At 39.8% G+C, this 21,895-nt stretch overlaps 2 protein-coding genes across 6 annotated transcripts in view; one reads left to right on the forward strand and one right to left on the reverse strand.

The window, feature by feature from the left end:
• Nucleotides 1-3,808, reverse strand: part of LOC134801799 (uncharacterized) — a 45,145-nt gene extending 41,337 nt beyond the window's left edge. The window contains exons 1-3 of the mRNA XM_063774401.1: nucleotides 3,643-3,808; nucleotides 3,348-3,554; nucleotides 2,869-3,006 (exon numbers count right to left, since the gene is read on the reverse strand). Coding sequence (XP_063630471.1) covers nucleotides 2,869-3,006; nucleotides 3,348-3,554; nucleotides 3,643-3,675 — 378 coding nt within the window. The 5' untranslated portion in view covers nucleotides 3,676-3,808. The remainder of the gene's footprint in view (nucleotides 1-2,868; nucleotides 3,007-3,347; nucleotides 3,555-3,642) is intronic.
• A 415-nt stretch (nucleotides 3,809-4,223) lies between these two features.
• The window catches only part of LOC134801789 (uncharacterized), a 29,623-nt gene continuing 11,951 nt past the window's right edge, over nucleotides 4,224-21,895 (forward strand). Inside the window, exons 1-15 of one of the 5 annotated variants that reach the window (XM_063774385.1) lie at nucleotides 4,224-4,372; nucleotides 4,462-4,665; nucleotides 5,291-5,515; nucleotides 6,958-7,182; nucleotides 8,093-8,212; nucleotides 9,248-9,343; nucleotides 9,970-10,142; nucleotides 10,705-10,949; nucleotides 11,913-12,000; nucleotides 12,968-13,055; nucleotides 16,791-17,553; nucleotides 17,584-18,423; nucleotides 18,541-18,600; nucleotides 19,192-19,215; nucleotides 19,301-21,253. In XM_063774385.1, coding sequence (XP_063630455.1) covers nucleotides 4,340-4,372; nucleotides 4,462-4,665; nucleotides 5,291-5,515; nucleotides 6,958-7,182; nucleotides 8,093-8,212; nucleotides 9,248-9,343; nucleotides 9,970-10,142; nucleotides 10,705-10,949; nucleotides 11,913-12,000; nucleotides 12,968-13,055; nucleotides 16,791-17,553; nucleotides 17,584-18,423; nucleotides 18,541-18,600; nucleotides 19,192-19,215; nucleotides 19,301-20,799 — 4,683 coding nt within the window. In that variant the 5' untranslated portion in view covers nucleotides 4,224-4,339 and the 3' untranslated portion in view covers nucleotides 20,800-21,253. Of the gene's footprint in view, nucleotides 4,373-4,461; nucleotides 4,666-5,290; nucleotides 5,516-6,957; nucleotides 7,183-8,092; nucleotides 8,213-9,247; nucleotides 9,344-9,969; nucleotides 10,143-10,704; nucleotides 10,950-11,912; nucleotides 12,001-12,967; nucleotides 13,056-16,790; nucleotides 18,424-18,540; nucleotides 18,601-19,191; nucleotides 19,216-19,300; nucleotides 21,254-21,895 lie in introns of those variants that run through there. The other 4 variants (XM_063774381.1, XM_063774384.1, XM_063774387.1 and 1 more) reach the window with 4 other exon arrangements.

Below are 21,895 nucleotides of genomic sequence, written 5' to 3' on the forward strand. Positions count from 1 at the left end.
TGCTACAATAAAATCGTCCATTGCTGCGTTTAAGACTGCGTGAAACGCGACACGGTGGCTTTTGACATCGATAGGGACACTTGGGAGGAACACGCGTCAGATCGCGATGGACTATTACGAAATGTCGCGATATCCACAACAATGCCTGGTTCTAAGACCTAGCTCGAAAACGAGCAAAGTGGAACAATCCTCCAGAAGTTGCTGCCAACATGGCCTCCTACTTCAGCTGCCACAAATGCGGTCGCAAATGCCGGTCCCGCATTGGCTTATACAGCCACGAGAGACGTTGTCTCTCGCGTACATACGGCGCTTAAATCATCTGACAAAATGTTACAGGTCTCATGTCAAAATGGTGACAGAATCTTTTTATCTTTTCGTAGCATCAGCTTAACACGTTGCTAATTCTTAAACTTTTAATTCAATTGGCAAATACGGCTATAGACGTTACCGCCGCCGGGGAACGCGATGATTGTTCACTCAAAACCGATTTCAAATCGATAAGAGCGAACACACGGCGACATGTATTTATACAACACCATGCTATTATGCTCCGCGTCTCTTCGCAATCGAATGGTCTTTTGGTTTACATACGTTGAACAATAGCCGCGAAGGGCTATTTGCACTGCTCAGTGTGTGCTAGGTACATAGAGATTGCACTGGTAAATATTTTTTATGAGAAATGCCAGTTAGTAATTTCTATACTGTTTTGCATTCCTTAGTGCTGTACCCTGCATCGGTCATTTTCCAACCAACTTTGTTTATACCTAAAATATAAATTTAGACATACCAAGGGAGCCAGAGAAGACAGGTACACAATTCACAGCCTGCTTCGCACGGTCGCACTAAACAGAAGCAAGGGTACCTACCTACTTTCAAAGTCAGGGCAGAGGGTCTTGATTTACCGTAGGGACAAATTTATACAATAAACTTGCACACCATTTAAAGTGGCGAGTATCCCTGTTATTGTTACAGCCACAGCCAAGGGTTAAGCATACGCATCCATTTTTCTACTCAGTTAAGTGCGGGAAAGGTGGGTGACGGCATATCCTCCAGCGATATCGTTACGGTTTTTTGTATCTGTTGTTTACGTTTTGCAGATGTCATAAAGTTTAGTTAGAAGTCTTCAACCCATTGATGACTTGTCTCACGTGCTGTTGGACTGCGTCCGGAATTCGGATTTGAGAAAAAGACTTTTTGGTAGTTTGGGCTCCATGCACAATGGACAGATCAATTGTTGGTAGGCAGAGCCTTTATCTGACAAAGCAATCAGTGATCACTTTATTGATCCCTCCCTTGAGTAGGGAACTATGAATGCACCCATGAGGCTGACATATTCACCTAGAGTGTCCAAAGCCTCAATAAAAATCAGATAAAAAAAAAGTAAAGGCGGAAAAGCTCAATGTGGCTAATGCAATATGAAGCGTACCCACAGGCATAGCATAGCAAAAGGCAGAGTCACTCTCACTACACCTTTATTGCTAGGTCGCAGTATATTTCAATCAAGAGATGCCTGGCATAACATGGATGGGTTGCCTATTGCTTTCTGCCTTTAAGACAAAAGACTTGTCTAGTCATTGCATTGGTGTGTATCCATGAGAATATTTCTGAGGTTCTAGGGCAACTTTGGCTTACTTTACCGTAAAAATGAATAAGCAAGTAAGCAACTTTCCCATAGACAACCAGCTTTCTACTGGCCAAGCAATAGCTTCCAGAAACATGTGTAAATCTATGTCCATTACACACCCTTTGATAGTTTTTATGCAATTTTTGGCTCCTGGATGAATCTATACATGGTATAATAATATACTCCGCCTGGTACTCCATTCCCGTCTTTTCTAGGTCACCTAACTGACACGGGCCTACGTCATCATGCGACAGCGCTATATGATAATATGCGATAGCGCTATATATAGCGGCCATGTTGTTGTGACGTAGGCCCGTGTCACTCTGGGAATGGAAGACCATGTTTTATTAGACTATGAATCTATATACAACTTTTGTATGTCAAATTTCAAAAATTCTTCATATTTCAGGTTCATGGCTTTCAGAATTCTTCCAAAAACCATTCACCCCTACTTGGAGGTTGTTTAACACAATCACTGCGGGATGGGATCATAAGACCCCAAGCAAAGTACACTAAAACTTGCTGCAGCAAAGGTGTTATCCAATGATACATTACTTTAAAATTTGCGTAAATGTAATGTAATGTAATGCGTTAAATAGGATTCCATTTAATTATAACCAAACTGCACAGTTTACACAGTACAGTATATTATGCAGCGTCTTACTATGGAAACTGACTGTGTCAATTTCTAACCATCCATAATATCCACATAAAGTTGAAAATTTGCTAAAATATAGTACAGAAAAGGATATAAAGTATCCTTTTAAAAACTACAGCACTATTTCCAAGGAATCCATCGATTAAAAATGTAATCTGAAATGCATATTTCAAGATCTTTCTTTCGCAACAGGATTATTCATCATTCAGATCTGGATCTCCTGATGTTGTGGCAATTAAATTTCCTGGGAACCACATGCCACCTTTGATTTCAGACATATGCAATATAATAAAACTAGTAATGATATCAAATCTATTCTGCTTCTGTATACATTGAGCCGGAACCTTGTAACGGGAAGATTGTAGTCATGCTGCAGTACCATCATCCACACTGTTAACTGTCCATCAGTAAAGTTTATTACAAAAGGCATAAGGTCCACCGATGGACAATTAAGAATGTTGCTGTTTGTACAATAGCAACCAGAAGAAGGCAGTCCAACTGCCTACATCAAAATCCTTTTAAATGTTGCCAGCACATTTGCTGAAAGTAGTCACCAATTACGAAAATTTTAACATATGCCACTTACTTGATCAACTGGCATCGGCTGCATATAAGGCATGGATACCGTCTGGTTCCATGCGGGAACAACAGGTGCCATTACAGGTGGCATCATGATGTCGGGCTGCACAGGGTCGAGGCCGCCTGGGCGGTATGGCTGATCAGCCTATCAACATAAAATAAATGCCTTTTAAAACTCAATACACATTATTTATAGAGATAAGAGTGCTTATCGGTGAACAAAAACATCGTGAGGAAACCGGACTAATCCCAATAAGGCCTAGTTTCCCCTCTGGGTTGGATGACAATCGCTTTCGTACAAACTAGTGCCTACGCCAATTATTAGGATTAGTTGCCAAGTGGACCCCAGGCTCCCATGAGCCGTGGCAAAATGCTGGGACAACGCGAGGAAGATGATAACCCAAGGGCCATAGAACGCACAGTATCCGCCTAAGTTCCAAAAACAATTCGTTTCGATTTTGAATTAGGAAAATAAATAAATATTACCGTAGGTCGCCTCTTGTCCTCAATATACAACTGCTGCCCGTTAATGAACAACCCGTTGAGTTTTCTGACCACAAACGCGCCATCATCTTCAGTTGCTAGTCCCACGGTGACTTTCTTGCTTTTACCCTCATTCACCAAATTGTCTACGATAACTTCCGTCAGACCGCATTTGTCCTTCAGTAAGCTTTTTACATCCGCGTAACGGGTCTGCGAAAGAAAAACAATATTAACAGACGTCGATTGAATGTATTGTATCTAAAAGTAAATACATACAATAGTAAGTATTACGACTTACAGAACTCGGCAGGTTGTGTATAGTCAATAACATCTTGTTAGTTGAATATTTCCATTTATAGAAACGTTACTGGCTTAACTCCTACTCGTGGCGCAATCTTAATTTCACTAACTAAAATAACAGAAATTGCTGAAAATGAAAATCAAGCGAATTTTTTACTCCATCCTCCATTTGCAATTTGCCGACAGAGTGACAGAACGCTTGATAGTTGATATTGACACTGACAGAGCCTTGAAGTCGGAAATCCGGGTGAATTTTCAGTTGTACGATATATCAGAACAAGTAGTCAGTGCTAACTTGCTAAGACATTGAAATTAAATACACAGTGTGACTTTAAGTGCCTATAAAATCTAAATATTTATTTTTAGAAGTTATTATTGAACATTTTAATATTTTTATATGATATTGTTTCGTAAAAATTGGTACAATAGAACCGTACATTATTAAACTTCGTGAAACGAAAACAACATGAGCACTGTCAATCATCTCTGGCTTCCAAGTTCCACAGATTATAATTCTTTTCTACAATTTCTACTTTTTCTGTCTGCGTTTTCAAGCGTCACGAATTGCTTGTGATTGCTTGTGATTACAATTTTGCGGAGTTACTAATATGGGTTTTTAATAATGAATATATAGTATAGTGTTAAGATTATAGTATCGTTACGTTAAATAAACAATTTATATTAATCTCATCAAGATGATGCTAACAATAAGTGGATTGCCACCGACGGTAAGAACAACTAAGTTATATTTTGTAGGTTGCTTTGCTTTTGCCTGTACTGTAGAATCAGTTTTAATCATGAAATCAATTATTTTCAGACCACGTATAAAGATATTAAGTTGTTAATTAAAAAGCAGTGTAACCTGAATGACTTCATTTTGGATGAGCTGGTGAAAGATAATGGGTTGAAGAAAGTTAGAATTGGACTGGCGGACGACAGCGAAGGGAGCCACCTTATAAAATGTCTGGATGGATTCTGGGTCATGGGATGCGCGCTGCGGGTTGTTCCAGTCGCCAAATCGGTAATTATTTTAAGTTACACTACTTGGCTGGCGCGATGACCCAAAATGAGTCTTGGCCTCCAACACAAGAGCACGCCACTTTACACGGTCCTGAGCGGTATCGCGCCAGCTTTGGCCGACGCCGAGCTCACAGAGATCTAATGATGCAACTGTTGCAATTGCAACATACCAATGTTGTTTTACTATAAAAAAAATGGCCTAGCTTTAACTCCTTCAGTTCCGCGGACACATTTCCGTACAAAATGTATGAAATTTTAAAAATCCTAACCACTCCTAGAACTTGAGGGGCTTCATATGACTCCAGATTTTATTGTTCATATAGATATAGTGCATAATTATTTTCAATCGTATTTTCACGGAAACATATGAACAAGTCTTGCTATTTCAGTCAGTCTCGATACAAAAAGTACTGAAGTTGACTGAAGTAACATGACAAATACGAAAGAATACGAATGTTTCCGAGAAAATTCGATGGAATAAAATTATGCACTACATCTGTACTACTATTACATGCAGTAAATGAGCTTACATCCTATTAGTTCACTTGATAACTTAACAAAAATCAGCTTCACATCCTTTGAGACCTCATAATAAGGCTAACAAATTTTTTATTCCATAATTGCAGCAAAACTCGCAACAGAACTTTGGTCCGCAAGGGAACTACAACCAGCCTCGTAATGATTACCAGCAGGACTACCGTCCACAATGGGAGCCCAACATGCCGGCTAGCCAGTTGACGAGCCCACAGTGGACTGCCAACCCGATAGGACCGGGACCAGGACCAGGGCCCAATAACAACTCGTATGGGTTCCAACAGGGCCCTGGGCCGAATAATAATATGCCTCCTCAGGTAATTATTTTTGAAGGCTCTAAGGCTCAAAATTGAGTAGTTACATAACTTTAAAGTAAGATGTATTTTTAAACTTTTTTAGATAAATAAATAATATATGGTTATTACAGTGAAATCTCAGTAATCTGGCACTTCGATGGTCAGGTATACCCAGTAATCCGGCACTAAAATTGGGATACAAATGATCATTTCACGCCACTGTTCGGAAATGTGGCAATAGATGGTCTAAAACCAAGCTGCAAAGTAGGCAATAGCTGTAGCACCTGAACCACAATACAATGTTTCATTGTTATCATCATCTGTCATTGGTGACGGTTCGCTACAGCAATGAGTATCATTTAAAACATAAAAATCAATAAAAGGTCTTTTTTGGCGCAACTTTTTCCTTAAAAATAAAATAAGGTTATTTATAGGACCAATTTCTTGTATGAAAAAAAAAGAAATGTCAAAACCATTCAGTTCATTTTTTTTAACAATTATCCATTCAGTTCACGCTTAAGGCGTTTTTTACTTTTGTAGCTGTTTGTGGTTTTTTTTAGCAAAAACGCTTCTAAGTTTAGATTCGGTTTGAAACAAATAAGAGAAAAACGCCTCTTAAAAGTGATAAAAAAAGTAAAAAAGGCGGGATTTGAAAATACTTACTGAATTGGATAGTGTAAATTGTGTTTGACTGAAAAATACAAGAAACGCGTATATCTACGCTCGCTATAAAAATGAGTTCTTCTAGTGAAGAAAATGATATTCTTACACTGACGCCTACCGACATTCAAGAGACAGCACACTAGGCAGTGGCTAGTAATTTGCTACCTGAGAAATCGCGGGCAAGTACTTATAGTTATGCAAATGTTTTCTTATTTCCTCGCAGTAGTCGTGAAAAGCACTATGTAATGCCTCGGCCGGAAACGCTAAACATGGACTCGTATTATTTGAGGGCCTCCACTAACGTGTCGGCCCTCAAACGACTCGTCCATCTTTTAGCGGTTTTCCATCCTCTCCTACAATGTACTATTCTATGCCCTACTTTACTATGTGCGCTAACATTTTCGCTCTTTAATCTCTTTATAAATGGCTAAGTTCCAGATAAGAGTAGATTTTTATTGAATATAGCATTTTAGTAAAATGTATTTCTACGACATACTAAAAAACACATCAATAATATGTAGATTTGCTCTAACTTCCAGTAATTTGGCTCTCTTGTGTCAGCATTAGTGCCGGATTAGGGAGTTTGTACTGTACATTAAAAACCTTATTTTGAATAAGTAGCAGCTAGATTCCAAACATATTAAGTAATTTGCCAAGTTTTAAGTGATCATGGCCCTATATTGCAACTGCCAAAAATGTCAAGTTGGTGCAAACTTAGAGTGGTCTGAATCATGTAAATTCATTATTGTTATAATATAACATTTTAAATGCCACATTTTATCTAAACACTTCTTTTACAGCATCAAAACATGCACCAAAACCAATATTCAAACCAGCAGTATGGTCACCAAGGTACACCGCAGAACATGGGTTCCATGGGCTCCCATGCTCCAAACATGGGTCCGAATGGTTCGAATATGGGACAGATGAGATCGGACGGGAAGCCGTTTCCGCAGCGGGACCAGTTCCAAAGACCTCAAGATCAGGGTTATGGAGGACCTCCTAGGAATGTGCCAGATTCTGGAGTAAGTTAGCATTTTTATTTATTTATATCAGAAATACATTTTTCTACTATATAATTGCCTGCCTCTGTCGCTTTTATGCTCTCTAGGGTGGTATGTAGCCACGCGCGTCAGTTGACTTCTTTGATACTGGGATGTAGCCACGCGCGTCAGTTGACTTCTTTGATATTGGTATGTAGCCACGCGCGTCAGTTGACTTCTTTGATATTGGGATGTAGCCACGCGCGTCAGTTGACTTCTTTGATATTGGGATGTAGCCACGCGCGTCAGTTGACTTCTTTGATATTGGGATGTAGCCACGCGCGTCATTTGACTTCTTTGATATTGGGAAGTAGCCACGCGCGTCAGTTGACTTCTTTGATATTGGTATGTAGCCACGCGCGTCAGTTGTCTTGTCTTCTTTGATATTGGGATGTAGCCACGCGCGTCAGTTGACTTCTTTGATATTGGGATGTAGCCACGCGCGTCAGTTGACTTCTTTGATATTGGTATGTAGCCACGCGCGTCATTTGACTTCTTTGATATTGGGATGTAGCCACGCGCGTCAGTTGACTTCTTTGATATTGGTATGTAGCCACGCGCGTCAGTTGTCTTGTCTTCTTTGATATTGGGATGTAGCCACGCGCGTCAGTTGACTTCTTTGATATTGGTATGTAGCCACGCGCGTCAGTTGACTTCTTTGGCGGTCAAAGGGCTAAACCTCATTGGTGCTCAATAGTTCAGGCTCTGCATTATATTATGAAGCTTTTGTGAAGAACATAGATTATTTTTATATTGCAAGAGTTTATTTTCTCCTCTCTATTTATTATTTTTAAAAGTTGACCTTTTTAATACCTGAAATGTGCAGTCATGCTCTTATTTTGTACCAAATTATTTACCAAAACTTACCATAACATACAAATTTTTGTTTCAGCCGCCGGGTCAACGGCCCCACGTGCTCCGTACGGTGGAGATTGTGGACACGCCAATGAACAGGCCCGGAGGACAGCCCAATAGGTTCCCGGGGCAAAACTACCCTGCGCAGAGCAAACCGGTATGTAATCCTGAGACCATACTAAAACTACAGTTTTTTATTTGTACTCATTTTAAATCACCACAGTATTCCAAACTAAGCTTTGCTAAGCTTTGTTAAGTATTAAGAGTGCGATAAAATAGAAGATGTTCACCATGTGTTGATGGAATGTGTCCGTAATGAGGCGCTGAGGAATGACATGACATTTATTAAATCTACCAACATAGGTAGTTGCAACATCGTCCTGGCATCGCCACTATCAGACGAGGCCAGGTTGATGTGCAAACTATACTTATATGTGATGTAGTGGTGTAGGTAATACTTCACTACTACATCATTATTACTATTAGATCTCATTACGGGGGTGACATTGTCACTGCGTGACAAAACCCCTTAAAAAAAAAAAGATAAAAAAAAAATTGTACCTACAGTCAACTAAAAATATGGGTGTAGCCAACTTATTCAAAAATATGTCCCATAGTTCTTAATTCGCTGACATAAGAGCTATATGGGACATATTTTTGGGATGATTTGTGCACCCATATTTTTACAGTTGACTGTACATTATTCATAAATTAAAATACATTATTGAATAGCGTGAATTTGTTTGAAACGGAAATACTCATAGTGGTGGGTTCTTGTTGGTGAGTAAGGTTACCAGAGCTCAACAGGGGTGCGGAGTGTTAGGGTCGGAAACGCGCATGTAACACCTCTGGAGTTGTAGGCGTCCGTAGGCTACGAAGACTGCTTACCATCAGGCGGACCGTATGCTTGTTTGTTTGTATTAAAAAAACCGAACAAATGCGAGTCTGATTCGCCTCCCGAGGGTTCCGTACTTTTATTTGTTGTTAAAGCGGCAATAAGTAGAAATAGATCATCTGTGAAAATTTCAACTGTCTAGCTATCACTGTTCATGAGATACAGGCTGACGGACGGACAGTGGTGGTAGTTAAGTAGGTAATAGGGTCCCGTTTTTACCCTTTGGGTACGGAACCCTAAAAAAGACACCAAAGTAACCAGTGACCACACTAATGGTGACACGAATGATTGTTCTAGATTACAATAATGAAAGATAACTTCCAAGGGCCTGGCCAATATAGCCCTGGACCGAGCTCTGGGCCTCCGCAACCTCAACAGTGGATACAACAGCAGGTACATACTACATATATCTTTTTTATACAAGCGTATAGGCTCGTAATTAACTATTTCTTGTTGTTATTCTGTCCGGTCAGCCAAGAGACAATGGTAGCATAGTTTGTTAGAAGACATTGTACATCACCGTACATCATTGTAGATGACTCTTTATGGAAAGGGTTTATAACTACCACAAAAGGCGTGTTTGGTGAATTTAAATGCCTAAAAATCAGGTTTAAAGAGTGATCCAGGAGACCGTAACCATGGCAGCGAGTGACAAGAAAAATTTGATTCACCCACATCTAAAAACCTCGAAAATGACTACCATGTAACCTAACACAAAAATGGCATGTCCATCGTCTTGGAATCAATCAAACTCTGCAGCACCATGTGAAGCCTCAAAAATGATTATCGCTGCTTAACAAATAGAGCGCCGGGAACCCGCCGATTAGTTCGTAGTCACCTCTACAAAGCGGAAAAATGCTGGGATAAGCTATCAAAACGTTGGCAGTGAATGTATTAAAATCTAAAACGGACCTTTTTTGACATCTATTTGAATGTATTAAAATCTAAAACGGACCTTTTTTGACATCTAAATTGGTGCACCCATTTTACCATGTCAACATTGTTTCCCCTTTTCACAGCAGAAACCCTTCGACAAGCCGTCCGGTCCGTTCGACAAGCCCTCCGGACCGTACGACAAGCAGTTCGATCGTACAGACAAGCCGTTCGATCGTACCGACAAGCCGTACGATAAGGATTACGGCCGGCCGAAGTCTCCTAGGAGGCATTCACCCGATCGGATGTCGCCAAGGAGGTAACACCAACACCTAAATATCAATGTCATCTATCAACCACTATGAGGGTTTTTACTAGCCACTGACGTTAATAAAACAGTTTATACATAATAGGGCCTATTTTTTTTATTTTATAAAAAGTAATTAAATGTTGCATTTGCATTTGCAAAAGTAATTAAGCGTTGTTGTAACACGGGCATTACATTTAACTCAACCAAACAATTGACAACTGTAACATATCAATGTCATATTGAACATTGATCGTCCGTGATAGTACTTAAGTTTAGTAGCAAATGTATGAACTCGTACTACACACTAATCAATATGTAAACAAGCCCTAAGGCAAGTGCACACGCTCGTAGAGGCCTTATAAAAAAAATCTCTCCGAAAGAACACCGGTGTCTTTGAGAAAGTTACTCGATTTAAGTTCAGAAATGCACCCTTGAAATTAACGAAATAAAAACACGGTGTATAGGAATAGGAAGTGTCGACGAAGACAAAGTACTTTAATAGTAATTTGTGTTTCCTGAACTAACAGAGTGAACACACTACACCTTTGCTACTATAACTTTTGTTTATCAGGCATTCGCCCGGCCGACGTCTGTCCCCTGGTCGACGTCTGTCCCCTGGTCGACGTATGTCCCCTGGTCGACGTATGTCCCCTGGTAGACGTATGTCTCCCGGCCGCCGCATGTCTCCTGGACGACGCGTGTCTCCTGGCCGCCGCATGTCCCCAGGGCGAGTGTCGCCTGGCAGACGAATGTCCCCAGGACGACGGGAGCCGCCGCGAGATGATAGAAGGTCACCGGGCCGTATGGGGCCAGGAAGTAAGTAATGCTTGATATTACATTTGGTCTAGTTCAATCGTTGCCCCGCTGTCATAACATACATATAGAGTCAGACCAAGAAAAGTCTGCAGCGGATTTGATAGCCCACGCAGTGCAAGTATTATTTTAAACGTCAAACTTCTATGAAATTATGACGTATAAATAACACTGGCACTGCGAGACCTATCAATATCGCTGCAGACTTTTCGTGGCATAACTATACGAGTTTTATGACATACTAGCGATCCGCCCAGACTTCGCACGGGTTAACAAATACACCTAAACCTTCCTCAAGAATCACTCTATTGATCGGTGAAAACCGCATGAAAATCCGTCCAGTAGTTTTTGAGTTTATCGCGAACGTACAAACACAAACAGACGCAGCGGGGGACTTTGTTTTATAAGGTGTGGTGATATGTACTTGTAGTTTGATTGATCATAATATAAGATTTCTAAGCATACACTGAACAGCACTTTACGGAGGTATGTTTGTCAATTACATTTTGTTCGTCTGAGCTAAAAGCTCCGCAAAGCGGGGCTTCGTCATCATTTTGGCGGGTACATTCATACATTCCATTTCACATACATTCATACATTTTCATTGGGTTTTCATACATTTGTAAATATAAAATTCACGCACTGTGACTTTACAAAAAAAGTAAAGTAATAGTTTGGGAATTTACAAGAAATTAAATAACTTTGGTCCGTCTGTCACAGGCTTTATTAAAAACCGGACAAGTGCGAGTCGGACTCTCCCACCGAGGGTTCCGTACAATTTTATTTTTTAATATTTGTTATACGGCAGCAGAAATACATCATCTGTGAAAATTTCAACTGTCCTGTCTGTCCTGTCTATCACGGTTCATTAGATACGGCCTGGTGACAGAGAGACTCCAGTCTTAGTAATAGGGTCCCGTTTTGACCCGTTGGACACGGAACCCTAATTAACATGTTTATTAACAGTGGAGCCGAGCAGACCGCAGTGGAACGCTCGTCGCATCTCGCCCGCCAAGCGATCGCCGGAACGAAGACCCGAACCGGGGAGCGCAAGGTACGTCAATTATGGCTATACATTAACAGTGGAGCCGAGCAGACCGCAGTGGAACGCTCGTCGCATCTCGCCCGCCAAGCGATCGCCGGAACGGAGACCCGAACCGGGGAGCGCAAGGTACGTCAATTATGTACAGTCACCAGCAATAATATGTTACTCTTCGAAGGCCGCAAAAATATATGACACGCTCTTATGGCTTTACAAATAAGATCATGTCAGATGTTTTTGCGGCCTCCGTTGTGTAACATATTATTGCAGGTCTGTACCTATGCGCTTCGGCCGCTCCGATATATCTGATGGCGACTGTACATTATTACCGAGGAACAGAGAGAGACAAGAAAAAATTCTTAGAGAAACATGATGTAAATCTATTAAAATTGTACAATTGACTTTTTTTGACAAACCATCCACTTTTGCATTATTTCTATTCAGAATCAAGAGGACTATCGATTAAAAAAGGGAATTTTTTTTTTCCAAAAATGTCAGTTTTGTGTCACATTTTCACATACATTTTGTATGAACCGTCACAAAACTGTACATCTAATATTTGTATGAAAAACTGCGGACACTTTTTTCTATGTTTCAATCAATAGACCTTGTGATTTTGTGTCGAATTAACCCAAAAGTCGTGACTTAAAAAAAAAGGTATCAGATGTAGACGATGTAGTGCATAATTATTTTCCATCAGTTTTTCACGGAAACGTACGAAGTACCAACGTGTCTTGCTATTTCAGTCAGTCTCGATACAAAAAGTACTTACAGTGAAAATTTTAATATAAGTATATTAATACATAGGCAAATATACAATAAGTACTGTGGTTGACTGAAGTAGCATGACAAATACGAACGTTTCCGAGAAAATACGATGGAAAACAATTATGCACTACATCTGTACATTTTTTTTCCCTTATATAAAGATAAAGATAAGTTTTAAGATACTTAATAACAAAATTGTGCGTGTCTGTAGGTACTCCCCTACTCGTCACACCATGGACAAACGTGACGACTTCAGGGATAACAAAACCATCCGACCCGCCTACGAACCGACACCTCAAGTAAGTGATTATTTATATGCAAAAACCAGACTGGACACCTTGTATAGTGAAGTGTAATTTGAGTCTTATGTGTAACGTTTTAAGGTCGTGTTTTAATGTTCAAAAGCTATGGATTTGAGATTTATTTTTAATGAGATGACTACGAGTTAACTAGTGTCTTTTAGATGTGCTGAAAACAGTTTTACTTTGTTAATAACACTTCGATGGAAAACGGATACCATAGCCTATGGACGCTTGCAACTGCACTACCTGCAGGGGTGTCACATGTGCGTTGCCGACTTGAAAGTTTTATTACAAGAGAAAGGATTCCACAATATGCGCAATCATCCTTACAACAATCATCAGGTGAATTGCTATTTAAATACGGACATCAACATTATATTGTAAACATACATGTCTATGGAATTATTATTTGAGGGTGGTTTTGCAACCAGTTTTTTTAGATATTATAATTATGCTTGGAAACAGGAGCGACCACATCAATACATTGTTTAAAAAGTCACCAATGAAATTGGGAATTAAAAAGATGACAATAAGATTTGACTATTAAGAAATGGCTACCCAATTCCAAATTATTTATGAATAATAACCCAATAAGCTCACTGTTTGCGGCAGTATTAGAAAGCAGTAGTAAAAATAAAAACGACATCATACATCTTTACTACGGATAAAATATTGACGTCTTCTTATTTTTGCTGAAAGATATGGACCGAAGTACTCTTACACAAAGCGAAGCCGTCTGCTAATGTAACAAATTTAAATAAAGGAAAAAGCTAGATGAATAAAAAATGTAAAGATTCGCCAGATTCAAGTAGGTAAGCGTCAGGAGCTCAGTTGATTAGTGATTAGGCCAATGGTCGCCTTTTTAGCGATATGGTGATTATTCATAAATTGATATGAACATGTTGCAAACTGATCGGCGAGTAATAACCGGTACTGGCCTTTACACAATTGAAACGCTTACAGAGTTTAGACTATGCTTAAAACTGATCGATCAAAACGCAAAACGCTATTGAATCGTCTATAATAGCAGATAAGAGGATCATTATCTTATGCGCCAAACTGCTTAGCAAGTTTATATCTTAAGACAATTTTAGATGTTCCGGAGTGGCATCTGTGTGTGTGTTTTATTTCTACGAAGCGCTACCAGAGTACAAGCAAAGCTTTCCAAAATTTAAGTTTGGATTTTGATATTATTATCATTGAAATGAATATGACAATATTAAAGCTTAACGACGCTTTTGAGATTTGTTGACCAAACCAAGAGAGGTAAAGTCTAAGAAAACGTGCCCCTTAGTTTGACATCCAAAACAGATGGCGCTGTACTGCGCCATATGTTTTGCGGTCACTGAATTATCAAACGTCAACTTCTGACAATCAAGAGTTACTGCAAAATGTAAGGTGTTGTACAGCGTCATCTCGTTTACCTATCAAATTCGAAGCACGAATTTTGTCTTATATTATACACATCTTACTCAATCAATGTATCTTTGGTATAATGCGGTATTCGATATGTCCGGCTACGTGCACCGCTGAAGACAAAACAAATAAAACTCTAATCTCGTCTGGCGGAAGATGACTCCACGACGGGAAAATCGTGCGTGACTATCAGCAGCAACAAAGCGTGAAGGAAAAATGTTGTATTAATTATAACTAGATATATATCCTGTAATAATAATAAAAAGAGCACGCGAAACAAGTTTTGCTCTATGAATTGTGGAAATTTCTAGGGAATGCCTAGGAGTTCCGAAGTATTGAAAGCTGTGACAGCACTACAGTGACTACAGTGAGCCGAGGGAAGGTTCACTCAGATTAGACTATAATCGTGTATATCGCGTGCTATAATCATCAATTCACAGTCTACGCCGGTAAACAGCAAATGTACAGTACCTATGTACTTATGCGGTACAATTATTTTGATAAAGCTTACGTGATAGTACCTACATCACACGATTGTCACCTACTGCAATTTTTGCTTGAGAACAACATTTGAATAGATGAATGAAAGGCTCGGTCAAGACGCTGGAATTGATTATTTAAGCCCTCATGTGTTCAGCAGTTGCGTTCTATATAATTTAATTACCTACCTAACACCTCTTGAAGTAAAAAGAAAGGTACACAATCTTTAACATAATGAAAAGCTTTTACACAATGCCCTAATTCTCTGTCCTGATCACTGTTTTGCTCATAATGACAAAGTGTAAACGGCGTATTAGTAAGAGTTGCCGAGTACCACACCACCGAGTATTACACCACCCTCATACTAAATCATGGCTTATATGCCTGTTGTGTAGAAAACAGTCAGAAGGTTTTGAAAAATCATGAACTAGAAGCGGGTTGCATACGCCTAATCAACAACCATCATCGTGAAATATGGTCGTAACAACTGTTAATCTTTCCATACAAGCGAATTTCTGACGAACTACGTCGACAGCAGACGGTTTCGGACGGACTGAGAGCCACCATACACGGACTGCTCGAGCAGTAACCCAGTGATCAACATACACGTACTGCTTTTGCAGCTTGACCGCATGATGATATTTCACTGCGCAGTCAACCGCCCGAAGCAGTTCAACTGCTTGAGCGGTTCGTGTATTGCGAATGACGATTTTGTATTGAAACTGCAGATCACCCAACGTCGACCACTTGAAGCTGTTGGCACTGACTGCTCAAAGCAGTCCGTGTATGGCAGCCCTGACATCAATTTTAATTGACCAACAACTTAGCACAGTTGAAATAGCTATGGATTTGTCACTTCATTCATAATTGTAAACGTCGACTCACGGAGGCAGCAACTGTTACCTTAAAAACTTCAATGGACGACTTTCAAAGATGATAAATAAGACGCAGATGTGCTTCCAAAAATCCAAGGACGATTGCTAATTAAAAGAAAAAATATGCTACATACAATATTTTATATTATTATAATTGCATCAATAGTGTTTACATTTGACTATCGCCATAAATTAGAATGAAGCGTTTTTTAGAGCTTTTTTGCCCCTTGGATTAGTTAAAGAAATCAAGATGTATCGGATTGGGAAGAAAGTCTCATTGAATTTCTTCTTATGAAAAACTGAGTTTGTATGATATGCATACAAGACCTGATCTGGACCATTTTTTACTACTACAGTTGAGAAGAAATATGTTTGATGTATAAAATTACTTAAAAATAGACATATTTTACAATAAAGAGACAAAAGAGTGGATCGACATCTTCAAATTGCCACTTGCTTCATGATCTGATGTTATCGGTCCTTCAACGGTGGTTTGTTATAATCAACCACCAGCTCAAGGTTTTTCTGTTAACTTGCTATGAATAAAAAAGAACTCAAAAAGAATATCCTTTACTGACACAGGAGAAAGTTAGAAGTTGCCCAGGAAACTTTTTGTTCGTTCGTATTTATAAACATCTCGACCTTCAGTAAAAAAATATAGAAAGAAACAAAAAGGGGCCGAAATATCCCAAACGGAATTTTGAACAATCCAATCTGAATTTCAGAATACTTGGGAAATGAGCAGGTGAATAACAGTAGGAACCTAATAAAAAAATAGGACTCCAAACGGCCAATCTCCACGCGGCTGGTTTATTTATAAATCTAATTTTACGTAGACTTATTTTGATTTGTCGTTATAAGAACCTTTTTTTAATAATCTATGTGCTTTTGAAAACATGTACAGCAGGGAATTCTAATCTTTATAATGTGTCCATTTTGCAAATGAACTTTCAATTTACAGGCGCCAAATCAAGCTATGTACTCAGGTGGATACCGTCCGAACGTCGAAAAGGATTATCCCAAACCCGGGCGGCCCGTCGAGCCGCCATCTCCTTGGCAGCAGAACAGGGACAAACCTATTCGACCAGATATGTTAAAGCGAGACGACGAACGAATCCCACCGCGTATGCCATTCGATAGACAAGGAAAGGACAAAATATCGCATTCGCCGAGGAAGAGTCGATCGCCCGTTCGCAGAGACAAGTCTCAAGAAAGATTCAAGAGGCATTCGCCTTCGCCACGCTCGCCGCGGCGTTCCTGGGCTTTAGAGAAGCGGCGAAGCCCTGAGATTCGAGAAGCCCCACCACCACCCCTTTGGCCAGGGCAGGCTCCTCAAGAAGAAAAGAGACCTGATTTTGAAGAACCAAGAAGGCCCGTATGGGAATATGATAAGAAGGCTCTCGATGTCAGAAGACCAGACGAGGAACGAAGATTCCCTCCGCAAGATATTATTCGTGTGCGTACCGACTTGGGACCCCGTCCAGAACGCAGAGAAGAACTGGACTTACGTGACGACAGGTTCGGACGGGACGGCCCTAAGTTTAGTCCCAGAGATGATTTCGAGAAGAAGGTACCCAAATTTAGCCCAAGAAACGACTTCGAGAAAAAAAGCAGATTCGCTCCCCTCGATGATTTGGAAAAGAAAGCCAAGTTCGATCTTCGAGATGACTTCGAGGCAAATAAACCTAAGTTTAGTCCGCGAGATGATTTCGACGATAAAAGATCTAAGTTTCTGCCGTTCGACGACAAAAGACCCAAATTTTCACCGCGGGAGGAATTCGCCAAACCGCCCGTATTCAGAGACCCACCTCGCGATGAATTCGAAGATCCTAAATTTGGCCGCGACGACATCAGGAAAGACCCAAAATTCTCTCGAGAGTTCGACAGACCGAAATTCAGTCCTAGAGACGATTTTAACGATCGTCGTGATGATTTCCGAAGGCACGAAGAGGAAAGAAAATGGGATGCCCCGAAAACAGCTGAAAGAGAGGATTACAGAAGAGAGGTTCCCGTGAAAAAACCTGAAGCAGCAAGAATGGAGTTGCACAGAGAAGTCCTCCGGAAGATGTCCGAAGAACTGGATAAGGACTTCGAAGATGTACACAAAAGAGCGCGAGATTTCCAAAGGAGGGCTGAGGAGTTCCGCCGAGACGACCGCAGGAGGGATTACGATCGCAAAGAACCAGATCCGAAGGCATACGAAGACCGTCCGAAGTATGAAGATAGGCCGAAGCCTCGCGATGACGACCGCTTCCGTTTTGAAGAGCGCAGAAAAGAAGACTGGAACACGGAAGAACACATCAAATCTAAAGCCATCAAAGCCAAAAAAGATAAGGCAATCGAGGAAATAACACAGAAAATCCTCGACAAACACAACATTGACGCAGAAGCGGAACAGAACAAACGCATCTGCCAGGAATTGAAGCTTGCCGTGAGCAGAATCTTTACCGAAATGTTCGGAGACAGCGATGTTTCGTTCATAGAGCTGATAGTCAAGTTTAACGCCAAATATAGCGGGACCGGCGAGGACAAGATTCTCAGAGATGTCATGTCAAGTTTCCCGAGTCAATTCAGACCGAAACGTTCCAATCCAGGTAAGATTATTTAACAACTCTAACCACCATACTTACTGTTCAATTATTTCCATTGCGCAATGTTAATAATATCCGTATAGATAAGACGTTATTCAACAATATAACATTCTTTTTCAGACTATTCTGAAGCCCCTCCAAAGAGCGCTAAGCGCTTCACTGACCCATCTTCAACTCAAGGTAATTCCATATTTTGCTCTTATCATTCATCACTCATTCATTTTACGTATTTTGTTACGTGTACCGTTTTACGTTCGAGGTTTAGATTTGGGAGTGAACACTCTCACTATGAAAGGTGCCGCTTGTATCTTTCAGTATCCTCTGCCTTCGTCGCCACATCAGTAAGTACAAGCGACAAGAGACGAACTTCGTAAGTCTGTCGTTTCCTCTTATATAAATTTCGAAGGTGGAAAAACAACTCTAGCGGGGACAGAGATATTTTGTTAGTTAAATTTATGTTATATCGTAATTTCTACCTGTACCGACTAAGGTCGCCTCCAGAAACTCGCGAACTAAATTGACATGAGTTTGACAAATAAAATGATACCAGGAATAGCAAAGAAAAAACAGTCACGGAGGCGTTCACTCTCAAATCTAGATTTTGGACGTCTGTTGGGAATGTGTTTACAATTTTGTTAATTTGTAAATTCATATTTTTAGCTAAAATATACAATTTAAATTTAATGAAAAGGAAAAGGTAGCCATGTTTTAGGTTAGATATTTGATTAAATGCGGTATCCATAAGTCATAAGTTAATTTCGTTATTTTCAGGCGATACTAAAACAAAGCCGCATGGTAAGTACATTCGTTTTTCCTTGTTATGTACTCGTAATTCTACATTTGAATGGTCAAATCGGTAACTATGTAAATTTATAAACAGTTCCAGAATGGGATATGACACAAGCACCAGTCAAGCCTAACGTGGGTATTCCATTTCCGCCACCATCAATGATGCCTATGATGGCACCCATGGCCCCTATGATGGTTCCTCCGGTGTATCAGCAACCCTTTCAGGAACCTCAGAAGCAAGCAGATAACAACATACTCTATCTTTGCAAAGACGACTTCGAACCGTTCACAGATCGCGAAGCGGTTTTACTAAAGACCTACTTAATTCAGCAGATCGTTAAGGAATCCGAAGCCGGCCAGTGGGCTCCAGATTTTACTTTCAGAGGCCTCCACAGCACGCTACGCTACGAGCTACAAATGCGCGACGAAGTGTCCAAAGAGTGGCTTTTCAAACACGATTTCAGCAAAAGCAGCTTCAAATTCAACATCCTAGTTTACACTAGCGAGGAGCTTTGGTATGAGAGGGCTGCTATATGGCTTCCGGGTCATTCCAGGTGTAAAATCGAGCCGCTTGATAAGCTCAAGCTGCAGAACAAAAATCTCGACGGCGCTAGGGTAAGTAAATGGAAACTGGTCAAGAAAATCGTTACTGCCAAAGGTACTAGAGTTTATGTCGACATGCCGCCAGCGGCCGCGCGCGCTCTCGAAAGATACAGCATGAGTCTCAGTTACGAACTGCAGAAAGTCAGCGTCTTCTTAAAAGCGGTCGCTATAGATAAAGATGCGTTCGATTTAGGATTGAAAGACCAGTCTATAACAAACCCAATCGAATTAAAGAATGCTGCGATTAACAACCCGATGCCGATGATCGCCAATGATCCCAAATTGGTCAAGATCACTCTACCCGGCAACAAAAATCTGGGCATCAACCAGGCTCGAAAGATCAGAGAGTTAATTATCTCCCAAATATTCAAATATCACCAAGAAGGGGGTAAAAGTAAGACCGATTTCGTGAAACACGGCTTTCAAAGCCCTCGATACTTCGGCATTCTTCCGGAAAACCACGAATCACAACGATGGTTGATGAAATTGGGTGATTGTAATTTGAGCATGAAAATAGTGGTTGTAGGGGCTGATGAAGTTAACACTCGATATATACCCATGTATATAACCATACCAGATGAAGACAACAGAGTGAACGCACCTATTGTACTTGAGAGACTCAAGCATAGCAACAGAGGAGTTAAAGGGATAGATTTCAGCAAATGGAAAGTTCAGAAACTCCATAAAGAGTTTCGCAACAAAGCAGTGTTTGTGAGATTGGAGGTTGATATTGACGTTGTATCAGTTGAGACAATTATGAAGATGAATTACAAACTGGACTTTGTTGATGAGAGAAATCGCACTGTAGTCGCTGAAGTGAAGTATCATAAATCTGAGAAAGTTTTGCTGGAGTTGATTAAAAAGTTGAAGTCGGAGTTACAAGATACTTATGATGACACTGATATGGATCTGGCGTCTGGAGGGAGTGATGATGATGAGGTGGTTTGCCTGGACAATAGACCTGAGGTGGTTTGTATTGATAATTGATTCTTCGAAGATTTCAGGTGTTCGTGACTTATTGATTATTTCGTGATTATGAATATTATAAGCTTTGAACTTATATTTGGCCAATTATAAACCTTTAATTTGAAAAGTTAAATCCATAATTGTGATTATACTTACTGATTATATTACACAGAATAACAATTATATGTAAGATAAAAGGTTTCAGAAAGAAATTTTAAGTTAATTACGAATACTATTTCAATAGTAGGTACTTCGTACAAGAAAAACGATTCAAATTGAATGCAAAAATGGGTGTTTTCTAACGAATAAATATGGTTTATCTATTTTACCTAACTGTTATTTGTTTTAATAAAAATAAAGGTTTTAAAAATTGGCGAAATATATCTGCTTTTTTCCGTTGTATTTGATTTTCTGTACACATGTAAGTATGCGAGCAGTCGCATTTATATTTTAGGAATAAAGTTGCATTACTTGAGGTTTTTGTTATTTTTTATGGCATCGTGGTTTCGAACTAGCGGATGAAGAAATTTGATACAAATGAATAAGGCAATAATAAAATGTTACAGTTCGTTCGTTGAAAGTTATAGAAAGAGAAATGTTAAAACTTATCTGCAAATAATTCTAACAGCTGCAGTAAAACTTAGTTCTACACGTTAAATTATGTTAACATAAGCTGTATGGTAATAAAATTGCTTACAAAGACATGCTACCACTAGTTTTAAAGTGGGCTATTTTTTACATCAATACAATATTATATTATTCCGGGTGTACACGAAAAACCCAGACCTGATGGGTTAAGTTAGCTTGGAGACGGATCGCTGTAGTGTATTGTAGCTGCAAAACCAATTGCGTTTTAGTATCTTTACACAGACTGTTTATAAAAAGAAGGAAAAATAAAGTTATGTATTCGGTAAGTTACCCTGTTCCAAATGCTTGTGTTTTTTTTTATGTATTGGAGCTATGACTTTGCTTTGCTATTTACTTTCGAATCTATGTGATTTTGTTAAGAGTTTTAAGGTGAAGCAGACATCAACAGTTGCTTGGATATGGTCCTGCGATGAGAACTTGGTCCGGCCAACATATCGGAAATCTGTCAAGTCTGTGGAACACCTATTGG

Source organism: Cydia splendana, chromosome 23 (genome assembly GCF_910591565.1).
Source record: "Cydia splendana chromosome 23, ilCydSple1.2, whole genome shotgun sequence".
NCBI lineage: Eukaryota > Metazoa > Arthropoda > Insecta > Lepidoptera > Tortricidae > Cydia > Cydia splendana.